Source organism: Cotesia typhae, unplaced genomic scaffold, assembly GCF_013202065.1.
Source record: "Cotesia typhae breed Kobodo isofemale line unplaced genomic scaffold, CoteBio_Ctyphae contig_5, whole genome shotgun sequence".
Taxonomy (NCBI): Eukaryota; Metazoa; Arthropoda; class Insecta; order Hymenoptera; family Braconidae; genus Cotesia; species Cotesia typhae.
In genome coordinates this window covers 10,718,220-10,732,793 of record NW_027423757.1, presented here as the reverse complement: position 1 = coordinate 10,732,793, position 14,574 = coordinate 10,718,220, and the positions used below count along the sequence as shown (strand labels likewise).

At 28.4% G+C, this 14,574-nt stretch overlaps 2 protein-coding genes and 1 long non-coding RNA gene across 9 annotated transcripts in view; 2 read left to right on the top strand and 1 right to left on the bottom strand.

Moving 5' to 3' along the window:
* LOC141530390 (uncharacterized) overlaps positions 1–2,085 on the top strand; it is a 2,662-nt gene extending 577 nt beyond the window's left edge. The window contains exons 2-3 of the long non-coding RNA XR_012479751.1: positions 32–954; positions 1,962–2,085. This is a non-coding gene — a long non-coding RNA (uncharacterized LOC141530390). The remainder of the gene's footprint in view (positions 1–31; positions 955–1,961) is intronic.
* Kay (transcription factor kayak) overlaps positions 1–10,557 on the bottom strand; it is a 27,307-nt gene extending 16,750 nt beyond the window's left edge. Inside the window, exons 1-2 of one of the 5 annotated variants that reach the window (XM_074247456.1) lie at positions 10,418–10,557; positions 10,157–10,330 (exon numbers count right to left, since the gene is read on the bottom strand). In XM_074247456.1, the coding sequence (XP_074103557.1) occupies positions 10,157–10,285 (129 nt within the window). In that variant the 5' untranslated portion in view covers positions 10,286–10,330; positions 10,418–10,557. Of the gene's footprint in view, positions 1–1,956; positions 2,177–10,156 lie in introns of those variants that run through there. The other 4 variants (XM_074247458.1, XM_074247454.1, XM_074247457.1 and 1 more) reach the window with 4 other exon arrangements.
* On the top strand, positions 2,410–14,574 carry LOC141530389 (uncharacterized). 3 transcript variants are annotated; one of them, XM_074247464.1, is made up of 14 exons: positions 2,410–2,530; positions 3,014–3,154; positions 3,240–3,324; positions 3,503–3,673; positions 4,193–4,851; positions 4,968–5,506; positions 6,497–6,667; positions 10,944–11,014; positions 11,619–11,886; positions 11,970–12,048; positions 12,509–13,116; positions 13,191–13,408; positions 13,736–14,276; positions 14,349–14,574. In XM_074247464.1, the coding sequence occupies exons 9-11, from the start codon at positions 11,777–11,779 to the stop codon at positions 12,521–12,523; spliced, it is 204 nt and encodes a 67-aa protein (XP_074103565.1). In that variant the 5' UTR covers positions 2,410–2,530; positions 3,014–3,154; positions 3,240–3,324; positions 3,503–3,673; positions 4,193–4,851; positions 4,968–5,506; positions 6,497–6,667; positions 10,944–11,014; positions 11,619–11,776; the 3' UTR covers positions 12,524–13,116; positions 13,191–13,408; positions 13,736–14,276; positions 14,349–14,574. The 3 variants fall into 3 exon arrangements, with proteins under 3 accessions (XP_074103565.1, XP_074103564.1, XP_074103563.1); XM_074247463.1 differs by lacking the exons at positions 2,410–2,530; positions 3,014–3,154; positions 3,240–3,324; ... (2 more) ...; positions 4,968–5,506; positions 6,497–6,667 and adding an exon at positions 10,257–10,364 and having other exon boundaries at positions 12,967–13,116; XM_074247462.1 differs by lacking the exons at positions 2,410–2,530; positions 3,014–3,154; positions 3,240–3,324; ... (2 more) ...; positions 4,968–5,506; positions 6,497–6,667 and having other exon boundaries at positions 10,885–11,014; positions 11,616–11,886; positions 12,967–13,116.

Genomic DNA, 14,574 nt, shown 5'->3' with positions numbered 1-14,574 from the left:
ATTATTATTATTATTATTATTATTATTTCAGATATGTAATTTATACCATCATCTTTTTCGGTCATTTATTATTAACAATAATAATAATAATAATATATTGGATGTATTTAAGGCTACGACATTTAATTTAATAGTAAAGTCAAGTCGCCCCTCGCTCTGATCCCCTGATATTTATTACTGAGCTCTACTATCGTGAGATAGAATGACGTGGCTGAGCAGAGACACGCGAACAAGTGTGTCATGACAAATATTGACAGTTTAATTAATTGGTACACATTTACGGGCGGAAGTTTGCAGATTGTAAGAATAATAAATTTTTATTTTTATATTAAATGAAATGATCTGAGAATTTTTGATTAATTAAAGAAGAAATTTGATTGCATTGAAAGTTGAGAAGAAATAATAATTGAACTATTACACTGGATCTAGTTGAGAAGAGTGGGTGCAGAAGTGCCTCCAATTAATGGGAGAAGAGCTTGAGACATAACAGAGAAGCAGGATGGCACCTTTTGGCTTATGGCTTATGACCCAAAGAACTCGACTAAAAGTTAACCCTGATATGGTCAACTAAACCCTCTAATTGACGGGTTAACGAGCGTTAACTCCTCGCTTCCTGTCAGATTTAAACTTCACCGTTTTCCTTCTATTCGGTTTCTCGAGCGAGCTCTGTATTAATATTGTCTCCCATTAAAAGACACTCCTTGAAGATTAAGTTTTTTGTGCAAATAATAAAATTCTCTTTTTTCAGAGTGGATAAATAGCTTTAAGTGGATCCGCTCGCTTGAGCGGTCGAAGTAGGTGAGGTGCAATAAAATTATCGGCGAAAAATTTTTAAAATACATTTATGTACTCTTGGTGGGATTTTATTGGTGAAGAATTGAAATACTTGGACTTTGTTGGGAAGAAATGTTTTGAAGGTAGTTCAAGAATTGTTTGTGATGGATTTAAAAACAGGTATTAAAGCGCCATGACGTTAAAATTCACAAATCTTGACCTCAGATACCTTGAACTTTAATATATGAATGGACAATTACGATCAATATTTCAATATCGTTTATGCCAGTTCAATTTCAATGTAAATAACAATGACGGTCAAAGACATGCTTTAAGATTCAGGCGAAAGTTTTGACTTTTCTAGTAATCAAGTAATTTAAATAAATTCACAAATGTTCTATTGCCGTTTTATTTTGAATTGAATTTGCAATTTTAAATATACTTGGAATTTTATTTTCAATTTTTTTTTCAGAGAAGTTTAATTTTATTTTGGAGTATTTTAAAAATAAATTGTCCTTTAATTTTTACCATGTAGAAAACAATTTAAAATTATTTTTTTAATGACAGTAAAAATTAAAAATTAAAAAAAAATTTATAAATTTATTTTTCTGAACAAAAATTAAAAAATTATCTCTATCTTCAATATCAATTAAAAGAAGAATAATATAGAGCTTTAATTACCAAATAAATTAGAATTTTTAATATTTTACAATTCTTGTATGTAAAATTTTATATTTTAATTTTTTTGTTAAAAGAAAAAATTTTTTTAAATGTCTCTTAAATTGATCATCATAAAAATGTCAATAAATTTTATAATTTAAAACATTATATTGAAATTAATAGACATGTGTCAATTTTTTAGATTTTTACAATTAAATATTTTTTAAAAAAGTTTCAAAGAAAAAATTACAAATGTAAATTAAAAAAAAAAAAAAATTTTTTTTAATACAAAGAAATAAAGTTAGCAGTCAGACCATTTTTTAATTTTATTTAGACAAATTTGTTTTAAAAAATTGCATTTTTATTTTTGGAAATTTCTGCACGTGTTTTTTTTTTTTTTCAGTAATTTACTTCGTTAAAAAATGATTAAATTAAATATCTATTTTAATTTTTATTAAAAAAAAAAAAAAAATTATTACATGTCTGTTAATGTCAAAATAATTAAAAAAATTTTTTTCTCACCATAGAACTGTCATCTTTAGCTAGTTGCCAAAAATCAATATTTTCAGTCATTGGATAAAGTGTAGCTGAAGTGTAATCACCATGCTCGTCAACCATAACCTCATACGATCCCGTATTGGGAACACGTTGTGACGGCAATGGCCCATTAATCGAGTAACTGAACGAGTTCCAATTATCCGTGTCCATTCGTAATGGAAAAAATCGCACCAACGATTAATGAAACAAAAAATGAAACTCAAACAATGTCAAAAAAAAAAACTCCAAACTTTGATGCAAGTAATTAAAAAAATTAAAAAAAACTGTCACGTCCTCGGAAAATGGAAAAAAAAAAATAGAAGTAAGTAATAATGCAATGCAGTAATTTTTTGTACTAAGTACCGAGAGTTGACAGTGTAGTAACTCAGAGAAGATTGTCGCTGTTGACTGAGCGCGCCAACGTGACTCTGAAACTATATAGATAGGGAGCGGACGACATGAGCGACCCCCCACTTCCTAAAACCCGCGGCTGAGCGCCAATCAGCGGATTTGTTTCGAGGAAACACGACACGCGCGCGCAACGACTTTAACTAGACCGGTAAGTACACACGGCACTTTTACACGACTCTGTAAGTGTCGGTGACAATAAGAGAGACAGAAATAACTTGTATTCCCTGAGATAAGTCTCATCGCGCGATCCTGACGTCATTACTATCTTGATTACCGATTACACGATACAATAAATACACATTAAACGTTAAGCTATTACAGAGAAATTGTCTCCGTAAATACTAATGTATATTATCACGAATATCTCTACGTCGATTATTAGTTTGTACCTAGAAATTATAGGCAATTTCGCGGAAATTCCAGCATCTCTTTCAGGAATTTTAATCACACTTTTATCCCCAACAGTTATAAAAATAAAAATAAACTTAGTTTAATTTACTCCTAAAAAATAACAAATTGCTTCTTGGAATTGTTTAAAGTTTAATTTCAAATTATGTACCAAATAAAAGATGTAAATTTAAAACAATGATTCAAGATAATAAATTTTAGTTTAATCATTTTTTAATTTCAGAATATCAAGGAAGACATTTAAGAAATTTTTACATAACTAAAACAGCTGGATTTTTATTTACGACTCTTTTAATTTTTTTTTTTTTTAAAGAAGAAATTTTAATAAAAATTCTACTTGGAAATTTATTGAAAAATAAATTTGGTAAGTAAATTTAATTTATGAAAATTAATTCCGGTAAAAAAATTAATATGTAGAAATTTTAAAAAATTAAAAATAACTTTTGCAGAACAAATTTGTTTTTTAAAAAAGTAAAAAATGATCAAGAGATTCCTAACTTTAATGTAATAATTAAATTTATTTAAAAAATTTTGGTAAGTAAATTAAAATTAAAATTAATTACTCCAAAAAATTAACATGTAGAAATTTTTAAAAATTAAAAATGCAATTTGTTAAAAAAAAATTTGTTTTTAAAAAAAGTAAGAGATTGCAAACTTTAACGTAATAATTTAATTCATTCAGGTCATCGCTAATTTATATTTTGATTTTTAGTTAACCGCGAGATTTCCTGATGATTCAGGAGCCTGGATTTTTTGCACCGCTGCAGCCAAGCCGTGGGTTAAAGACCTGACAAATGTAATATAATGCCCCGCAACTACTGATGTTGACCAGGCTGTCACTTAGCACACAACACATTTGTATAAACATATAATAAGAGTATGTGTAAGTATTTTTTACTCTATCTCCATCACATCGTATAATAGACAGTGTATATACATATAATATAACCCGAATGTTTTTCTTTCATTTAATTTTGTTTTATTATTCGGGCGTCTATTTTCGATGGGGATTCCCAGCACGTGTTTCGCGAAATTTAACTGCCGAGTTTATCATTTTCTTTGTTTAAATTTATTTTACAGCGTACATAAATTAACAGTACTTAGCAATTCATTGTGGTGCTTAGATCGTAATTGTCGCACTTAATAAAAAAATTTTCATTGTCAGAAAGTAACTTTTCTTCGAAAAAGGTTTCATTATTATCAACTTAACGCTGTAAAATTAAATAATTTTTAAATGACAGTAATTTATTATCTTAGCTTAACGCCAAAAAATTCATTTTTTATCTTATCTCCCTTCGAAGGGATGACAATGAATTTTTAACAGAGTAAATATTCGTCGTTGGGGATAAGTTTATGTTGAAAGAATTTTAATTTACAAATACATTGAGATATTTTTTTCCAGGTTTTTTAGCTCCAGGCAGCGATAATCAGCGGCAAGCTCAAGAAAAGAATAATATACGTTTACAAAAACGTCTCTATTTACGACCTTATTTCGAGGCTTGGGAGAAATATTGCCAAACAATTATATGAGTCACATAAAAAAGAAAGCTACCGCTCATCGTGCATTATATATCTTCCGTATTTACATTCAATAGAATAAGAACTAACCGAAAGCCTGTAGAAAATGAGACCTTGAATAAGACATTTTCCCTCCGGTCTACTTGGTGGCCTCGAGAAATAATTTTTGGTGTTTGCCGTACATTTGTCCAAAGTGCATTGGTGATAAAAATCACCGAGCTTTAAGTATTGGGTAAATAAAACAAGTAATAAATCTAAAAAGCTACTTAGTGTAAATGGTAATGAAATAATGAAAAAGAATTCATTTATCTAAACTAAATACGTAAGAATTAAAAACCGAGTAACAGCGCATGTCCTCATTAGTTAAGAGTTACGGCTAGAAAAAAAAAAAAAAAAAAAAAAACATGAGTTTAATAGACAGTAAACTCCATTTATAATAGCATCCAATGTCTTATTTGACCATTTTAGAATCCATAACTCAACTAAACTAATCTAAATGCCTTATAATCGTATATGCGGTCTATGAAATGTTAACAAAGATAAGTAAGTAGAAATGTCAACAATATAAAAAGGTTTTTTTTTTTTTTTTTTTTTTTTTTTTTTAAACCTATCAATATAAATCTACAATCTGTATTTTATTTTTTCCTTTTTTTTCCTAGATTATTTGTATTTAATGTCTTTATTGAGCCACGGAAATAAATAAAGCAGTGAAAAGGTTGGGTCCAACTCAGCGGCTATCAGTTTAGAAAATCATTAGAATTTATCTTTTGGTTAATGACGCCGAAAGAAACTTCTGGCGAACAGTAGGAGACAATTGACGACAGGGGATATAGGCGGACAATGGAAATTTTTTTAACGCTGACATGATCAAAGTCCTATCCTGAGAAGAGTAAACTTTGGAGCAGAGCTGAAAATATACTGAAACTGAAAACTCAGAAGCTTTTATTTGCTTGACTACGCACTTTGGTTAATATAACATAACTTAAAACTTAAGCGTACACAAGCGTATACAATTGTTATGTTGCGTCTTCAAAAGGATCGTCTTGGTCTTTTGTTCGTGACAACAAAGAAAACATTCTAATGAACGTCCGTTCATATACATTTCACTTGTATTGTGTTATTGGAGTTATTGCTTATTGTATATAGACATATATTTATGTGTGTACTTGTATATTTATATCCCTGCTTTCGAGACAAGGTACGTAAAGGCCTATGGGGTTAATAAAATGTTTGTAGGTACTCCCGCAGCCACAATCATACGTGATTCGATTGATAATTGCATGTGATTCTGTTTGTATTCCTCGGGATTTGTATTTATATATTTATATATTTACGATATAACACAATAGTGACCAGGTAAAAAAAAACTGCGGTAGACCGTAGCGTAGGGACACATAAATATATATCTTTAACCCTCGGGAATACCAATTCGTTGTGAAATATTAATTTAAAAAAAAAAAAAAAAAAAAATCAGAATAACAAATCTATATAATACAATAGTAGCAACCTTGCAGTCATTATGTGACTGCCGTGATTTATAAACCATAAATAACATTTTGCGTTATTAAATAATGAATTTTGTTCAATTGCACTGTACTTTCTTAAATATTGACATTTTTTTAAATATAAGCTCATCCCGATCTTACATTCATCAAAAGCTCTCATTTAAGTACCTACATGCATTTTCATATATTTTTCATATATTTATATATATAAATATATAAAATATGAAAAATTGATGTGGGTATTTAAATGAAAGGTCTCGATAAGTGTAATATAGGGATGAGCTTATATCTTTAAAAATGTCAATATTTTACAAGATTAAAATTAAAGGTCATTTCTTGATTATTGACATTTTTTAAGATATAAGCTCAGATCGATGTTACATTCATCAAGAGCTTTCATTTAAGTACCCACATCAATTTTTCATATATTTTATATATATATATATATATATATATATATATATATATATATATATATATATATGTATATATGAAAAATGTCAATATTATCATATAAATACACTGACCACAAAATTTTGCTTATTCTCTTAATAACATAGATTAGAATCATAATTTTTTTTTTTTTAAATTTACATGAATTATGGGAAAATAATAATATAGTACAGAACCTTGAATTTATTAAATTCTAATGTGCATTATTTATATTTTTATGTACTCCGAAGTCGAAACTCGATTCGCGACTAGAGCAATCACATGCACGCGGCCTTGTCGGCCCGACAAGAGAGTATGTAGCCTCAACCTCGTCCAAGTAATCGCTGTGACGTTTTATTTTCGCTATCCTGGGAAGCGTGTCGTGACCTTGTGTCTTCACTGTACTCCTGTCGCGTTTCCTCGTAAGTTAGCTCCAAAAAATATTATTTAAATATTGTACTATGTTTTTTTCCTTTTTTCAATTATTCACCCGATAAAAAATAAATTTAATTAACTAATTAATTAATGTCAATACGGGTTTTTAATTTACGACAAATCTATTTTTTTTTAATGACCGCTAATTAAGTTTATTTTTAACGCACAAAGATAACCAATTAAATAAAATAGTAAATTAAGTGCCCGGTTGACTTTTAGAGAGTAAAAAATGTTTATTGTTAAATTCTTTGTTAAACAAAAAACATTTTATAAAATACGATCAATTGTGTTGGTAGTTTATTGATCATTATAAAATTATGATAATGATTTGATCTTTACATTAGGCGAGCAGCTGCAGCTGTGTATGCATTTTGGTGTCTGCTTACAAAATTATTGCAGCGCAGTGTATGTATTATTATATTCTCTAATATGAACGCGTTGTTGCATATAACACTAACGTGAAAAAACATATAACAGAGACAAGAGCCGGATATAAAATAAAATACGGCGATATGAGAACGAACAACTAGGCACGTGTGAGCAAACGAGCGCGTGCGACCACGTGAAAATAAATGCACCCAGGACACGAACTAATATTCTGTATAATGCACAAATATACATGAATTTTAGTTATATCTAATATATGTCGAAAGATATATCGAGAGCGACGGCTGTACAAAGTTGGGGAAAGGTAACACAATATATATATATATATATATATATATATATATATACCGTATCTACCAAACAGCTGGGCTTCTCCAACAATAGTCGATCAATAATTCCTAAAGACCCCTAAGACAACTCAGACAGCGAGCACTGAGCAATAAACACCGCTCTAACAATATAATAACAAGTAATTATTCATGTAATATCATAAGAATAAGTCGAATCATGAGCCGAACGAAGTACTCGGATAATACCATAGAATTATTTAAATATTGAATTATTACTTCAATTTTTTCCCCAGTAATCATCCGCGAGATTAGACACGCTCGAACTTATATTCTATTATACTCAATTCCAAGTCTCTGGCTTGTCTCGGGAACTGGCCTTGTTATTATTATAAATTCCTATGAAAGTTTTTTTAAAAAAAACTTTCTTACAATTTAAATACAAGGAATGTAATTATATTTTATAAATAATAATGTTTAGTAGTTAAATCTTTTGAAATTAATTATTTAATATTGGTAAATATTTTATAGTGGGGTTAAACATTTTAATTTTAATTTTTTTGAACGAAATTTCTATTTGATTTTATTGACATTTTTTTTTTAAATAAATAAAAAATTAACAATAAAAAAAAAGTTGATTATCACAAATTAAAAGAAATTTATAAATTTTTTAGAAAATTGTGATTTTTAATTATTCGTTTTTTATCTACTTTTAAAAAAAAAATACATGAAAAAATATGAAATATAAATTTTATTCAAAAACATAAAATCCAAAATTTTTTCCAACTTTTGAGGGCAAAAAATCTTTACTTTTTTTTTTTACAGAAAAAAAAATTAAAAAGGTTAATTTTTCACTTAAATATGGCCAAAAATAGGGTGGACCCCACTTGTAAATAATTACTAAACTTTTTAACAATTTAAATACAAGAAATAATTTAATAAATAATAATGTTTGATAATTGAATCTCTTGAAATTAATTATTGAATATTAAAATGACAATTCTAACATGAATAATAAAACTCTTAAGGATCTGAGGGCTAATAGGTGAAACAGATCAATGCTGTGAAATTGTTCCCACGTAGCAATAAAGTCCCTGCATCGAATTGTGTAATATTGCGTAATTAAAATACAGTTTGTAGATGACTTGTAGGTTTAAACTCTCAGCAGAATGTGTAAGTATTTAAATTCATGCTTCGGACACTTGGTCTTAGAATTTTTTTCTAACATCCAGCCGGTACTGCGAGCAATTAAAATAACTAATGACAGTAATAAGGATAAGTTGTTTATCAAGACAGTAGACGCGAAAATTAAAACAGATTATATACTAGTTTCGTGAATAATTATTTAATATGGCGATAAGATAGGAGCAAGCTCGATAGCAGTGCTCATTGCATGGGGAATACACGTGGTCCCCTTAAAAGGTTAGACAAGTTAAAACCGGAATGAAAGTCGCCGATCCAATCTACGTACACAAGATTTGCTCATACAACATTAAAGTTTACCAAATACTTTAATGAAAAACAATCTCTCCGTACGAGTATACTCAATCTACCCGTTTTACAAAAATACGAATTATAAAAATAAATAATTTTCTTAAAATATCATTTCTAAGAGTTTTTTAAGTGCAAGCCAACTATTTTTCGTTGATGATCTCGCGGGTTTGTAATTTTAGTTTCTTAACCGGCCTGCGAGATTATTTTCAGAATTCTACATACATTTTACTAAGAATGAAAATTAACATGAAAATGAAGTTAGCCGAAATTTCAAAATTTTTAGAAATTTTTTTTTTTGACTAAATTTCAATTAAAAATTAAAAAAAAAAAAAATTGTCACATATAAAAAAAAACTTGAAAAAATACAAGTGCAATTTTTTATGAATATTTTTTTAGTTGTAATTTAATTAATAAAAAAAAAATCAAAAATTTTTAGACGTTTGCTAATTTCAGTTTTATAAATTAATTTAGCAGATAATTGATAATTTTTGTAACAAATAAATTATGGCAAAAAAAATTTATAAAAAAAATTGACATTTAGAAATTTTAAAAATCTACAAATGCAATTTTTTAAAAATAATTTTTTGGAGCAAATTTATTTGCTAAAAAAAATTAAAAAAATTGTCAAGTGACAGCTAACTTTAATGACATCACAATATGATTGTTTTTGAACTGAAAAATAATCAGCAGTCATTATCTTTGTTGTTATTTAATCATTCTTCCGAATCTCAGATGATATTTTATCCAGCGATAAGCCAAATAAATTAAACAATAAAATATTGTTATCAAAATCTCTTACTTAAACATTTAAAGTAGTGTAAGAACATGTATACATCCACTGAGACATAGAAAGGAATTCTTAACCTCAAAACTCCACGCGTCAATTGCCTACACCTATTGTCAATTGAATAAAACATTAATACCCATACTTACAACCAGCAAATACCTAAATACAAGCACACACTTTTACAGCAATGACAATAATAAATATGAGGCGTGTTATAAGGACACAAGATGTAAAAAAAAAAAATCTTGCGTCATGGCCAAGACGTCACACTAACTTAAATTAATTCGGTTACGTTTTTTAACCGCCGAATTATGATTATTAATACTTCCTGCTATCTGTCATAAAAAATTTAAATTAAAGAGCATTAAAAATTAAATAACAATAATCAATGGGATTTACACACCAGCTCAAGCTACTGGTGTACTTATTATTGATATTGTTGTACTTACACATATGTTGAATAACAGTTAGCTCTCGTTAAATATATAATATATGTACAATAGCAAGTAAGTGATACTTACACTGTTGGGAATCGTAGCATTGGCGATATTTGAAAGAAAATCATGACTCACATGAGAACTCTGAGATGTCCCGCTATCACTCGATACGCTCGAGTTGTCATACATCACGTCCGACACGTCCAGCTTCATATTTTAAATAAAAAACTTTTATTGCAGCAATAAAAGTACTTGAACCTGATAATTAAAATTATAAAGTTGCGTTCAGCTGGTAAGATATAATATATGTATAGTATTTTGAATAAAAATAATCTCAACGCTCACGTTCACTGCATTCGCGTCCTCGGACTTGGCAAAAAACTTCCAGTTCGTAAACTCTTGATAGTTATTATTGTTATTATTGTTATTATTACAGGAATTAATCGACGGGTAAAATAACTAGGAGATACTGACGTAATTATTAATTGATGATAAATTATTTATTGGAGTGTTAAAGAATATACCGCGAAATCGTCACATTCAACACTTCGAATCTCCGTGAAACTGCGCCCGCGATGACTCATTATGTGGGGGAATACCTCAGGGCACTCGGGTATCTTCGACGTTACACTCGTGTCCGCTCGCCCGAAATCTCCCGGACACTCTCGCCCGTCTCGTGGATGATGTCATTCGTTATTTTCACTCGTGCTAGCTCGGCGCGGACCAATCAGCGGCCTCGTATTCACCAGTAACGGTTCACGCCATTTTGTGCCCACGACTTTTAAGTTTTGTTTTTAATTTTTTGACATCACGGAAAATTCTCGAACTTTATGTTAAGCTATTCATTTTAATTGTTTTTTTTTTTTTGCAGGTAATTGGAAGGATGATTGTCATGAAAAATTAATCATGTATTATTTAGACTTCGGCGAAGACAATTTTGAGGTTACGTAATGTTATAAAATCATAATTAGCAATCACTTGATTATTATTAAATTTTATTCGACAAATAAATTAGTTCCGAAAATTTATTTTTATACAATTCCATTTTTTATTTTTATGTCAATTTTTTTTAAACATAATTATGATTTTAAAGTTAGCCGACGTTTTCAATTTTTGAATTATTTTTCTTTTATTCAATTATAAAAAAAAAAATGATACTGAAATTAGCGGTCAGCTGTCAATTAAAAAATTTTTTTTAACAAATTAATTACAATAAAAAATGCTTCTAAAAATTTTTACATGTAATTTTTATTAATTTTCACATGTGAAACTTTTTAATTTAATTTTTTTTTTAATAATTTAATTGCTATAAAATTAAAAAAAATTTTTTTAGCATCTGTCAACTTCAGTGTTATCAAAAAAACATTTTTAAAAAATTGCATGTGTAATTTTTAAAATTTTCTACATGTGAAATTTTTTTTAAAATAATTTTTCAATAAAATAAATTATTAAAATTTTTAAATGTCGGCTAACTTAATTTCCATAAGAAAAATTTTTAAATAATCCAAAATCCACAAAATTAATTTTCATGACTTTGACGTAGTAGATGAAGGGCAATTGTGAAAATTCAACGAATTCACGTGAGCCTTTCTAAGAATCGTCGGATGACTCATGGACTCACTGGCGGGTTAAGTAGGCGTTTTTGTGTATTATGTTATATATAGGTATGTATATAAACATCTGTAAAGTTTAGATGAGTGGTAGATGACTCCTATACACGATACACTATACACTAGGAAGACCGGACCTGGTATCTGGAACATATTGAACGAGAAACATGACTCACTGATTAAGTATGCTGAATATTTGCGCGGGTAACTAACAACTGATGGTCATCCAGATAAAAACACGCAATCTTGTTCGTTGACCGCTTAATATCACCCTTTTTATGTTACAGGTGGTTCGTTGAAATGACGTTTAATTTTTATGTCATAAATATTATTTCTATTAATTCAATGCTGGAAGATTTTAATTGGGTATAAAATTTTATTCATTACTTATACCAAATGGTAATTTTAATAGTTAAATAATATTACAGTTAGCTGAAGTTTTTAATTTTTTTTTAAATTTATTAAATTAGAACAAAAAAATATTTTTTTTAATTTTTTAGAAATGGAATTTTTTTTTTTTAATCATTTTATTCAATAAAAAAAAAAAATATTCATTATTATTAATTATGATATTGAAGTTAGCTGTCAGCTGTTAATTTAAAAAATTTTAATAACAAAAATCAAATACAATAAAAAAAAATACTTCTAAAAATTTTAATTAACAATTTTCACATGTGGAATTTTTTTTTTTAAATTAAAAAAAAAATTTCTAATTTCTGTCAACTTCAGTGTTATTATTAATTAAATTACTTTTTACTTATTAAATAATATTGATTTATTTATTTATTGAATTGATGATTAAATATAAAAAGATAACTGGTTACAGAGACCGGTTGATTAAAACCAGATTAATGATCAAATTTGATGGTATTAAGGTCAAGGTATCCTTGGACTAGCTTTTGCGCTAGCTCAAGGCTGGATATATATTTCTGAAACTGATTTCAAGTATTTAGTATAAAAACAAACGTAAAAAATAGTAGAATGAAAATAATGTGGAATCCACGGAGGAATTTCATTGTCGCTGATGGAGGTAATGGAATAAACGATACCCGTTTAGTCTTGAAGGAAATTAACGATCTGGACCTTGAGAGACTCAAGACATGCTAGAGTAATGGAAAAACGGCGTTACTTTTTATTTTAATTTGCAGAGCATTGGATGTTTAGCGACTAAAGAAAACAAATACTTTTATTGTGTCGCACTTCCTCGATTATCTTATCATAATACAATACAAAACGTAAGTTTTTACTCGAATTGCTATTAAAAATTTTATTGTATTTTTTCAGACCTGTGATTTAACGTCAATGCCATGCAATTTTAGAGTCCTTATGTATAAAATTGTAAAAATAATAATAATTGATAAAATTATGACGATCAACACAGCCTTGGAAAATATTATCAGTTAAATGATTTAGATAAGACATCTATTATAAATCGTGAGACGCTTTTAATACTTTATTGTTGTTTTTTTTTTTTATTTTTATTAATTTTTTTTTCTATTTATTTTCAGTAAATATCGATATGTACGAGTATTATTGATATTTTAAAATAAAACTTGCTGAGATATTAACAGTAAATGTTTCTCACGCGTACTGAATAATTGCGTCACTGGTATGCATGCTGAGTTTGCGGAATCGAGATAATAAACAATAACAATAAACAACGGTAGGAGCTACAAGAAATATCTTCGATGGATACCAATAAACTTGATAGCAAATACGCGTAAAAGTATACAACAATAAGTTTAATATTTTTCTGTGATAACACGGAAAGAACAAGATGACACTGGATATCATCCCGGATTATACTCAGTGATATCTGTGGTGAAAAAAAAAAATTTCAGATAGTAGCTAGAAAAATCTAGATTATACTACGTGATATCTGGATTATACTCAGTGTAATCTGGATTATACTCAGTGTAATCTGGATTATACTCAGTGTAATCTAGATTATAATAGCTACTATCTAAAAAATTTTTTTTCACTCAGTATAATCTGAAATGATATCCAGAGTCATCTTGTTATTTTCGTGAAGTAAACTTATTTTTTATTTTAGAACAGAGGCTGGAAAAAATTAAAGAAAGTGTATTATATGATTAGATGGCATGGACTCTTAGTAGAGTAGCATTACAAAAGCAGAATTTGTTATCCAGCTGATCGTAAATTGTACATGGAACTAAAGCGAACGTGTACAATTGTTAAAGCTGAGCAAAATGAGTCAACTGTGTTTAAGTTAAGTGGAAAAAAATATACGCACGTGCGACACGGCTGACCACACACACTCGAGTGGCAGTCTTTTGAGCCGCTGCTTCAAGACAAAGGGGTCCAGTAGCCAGGAAAATAATAATCCGTTATATATTGCATGCGCTGTCAAGACTACTTAGCTCTTTCGTTTAAATAAAATCCGTATCGAATTTTCTAAGGTTACGAAACAAATTCTTCTCTGTAAGACAAATAAAATATGTATTATATTTACTGGGCTCGGTATTTGTTGGGAGAGCTACTATATACTTTAGAGCTAAACATTATTTCATATATTAGCATATGAATTAAAATAAATTTAAAGAGCTAAAATACTTTTAAATGTAAATTGTAAGGTAAATTTTTTTTTTTTTTTTTTTTTTTTTTTTTTTTTGAGATTTAATGGATAGAAGAAAATTTTTAAACAGGCCTTGAGAACAAAAACATCAGCTAGCAGCTACCAGGTGTTCGAATGTCTTATCGAATCGCGTGAGCTTCTTTATCAATTTTATTTCCGTCGCTGATGTAAAGTAATCACATATTTATATACTCGGCTCAGCGATTAACAGAGGCAACTTCGAAGATGACGAAATGCAATTGACATCCTTTGTTCTTTATTCCATTGTACACTGAAAATAAAGATACGTGTATATA

What these genes read in the sequence shown, in the direction of transcription:
- LOC141530389 (XM_074247463.1), top strand. Translation starts at nt 11,777, where the DNA reads ATGACTCCTATACACGATACACTATACACTAGGAAGACCGGACCTGGT. An exon ending in TATGCTGAATATTTGCGCGG is followed by an intron (nt 11,887 to 11,969) that starts GTAACTAACAAC and finishes TTTATGTTACAG; the next exon opens with GTGGTTCGTTGAAATGACGT. An exon ending in TGCTGGAAGATTTTAATTGG is followed by an intron (nt 12,049 to 12,966) that starts GTATAAAATTTT and finishes GTATTTTTTCAG; the next exon opens with ACCTGTGATTTAACGTCAAT.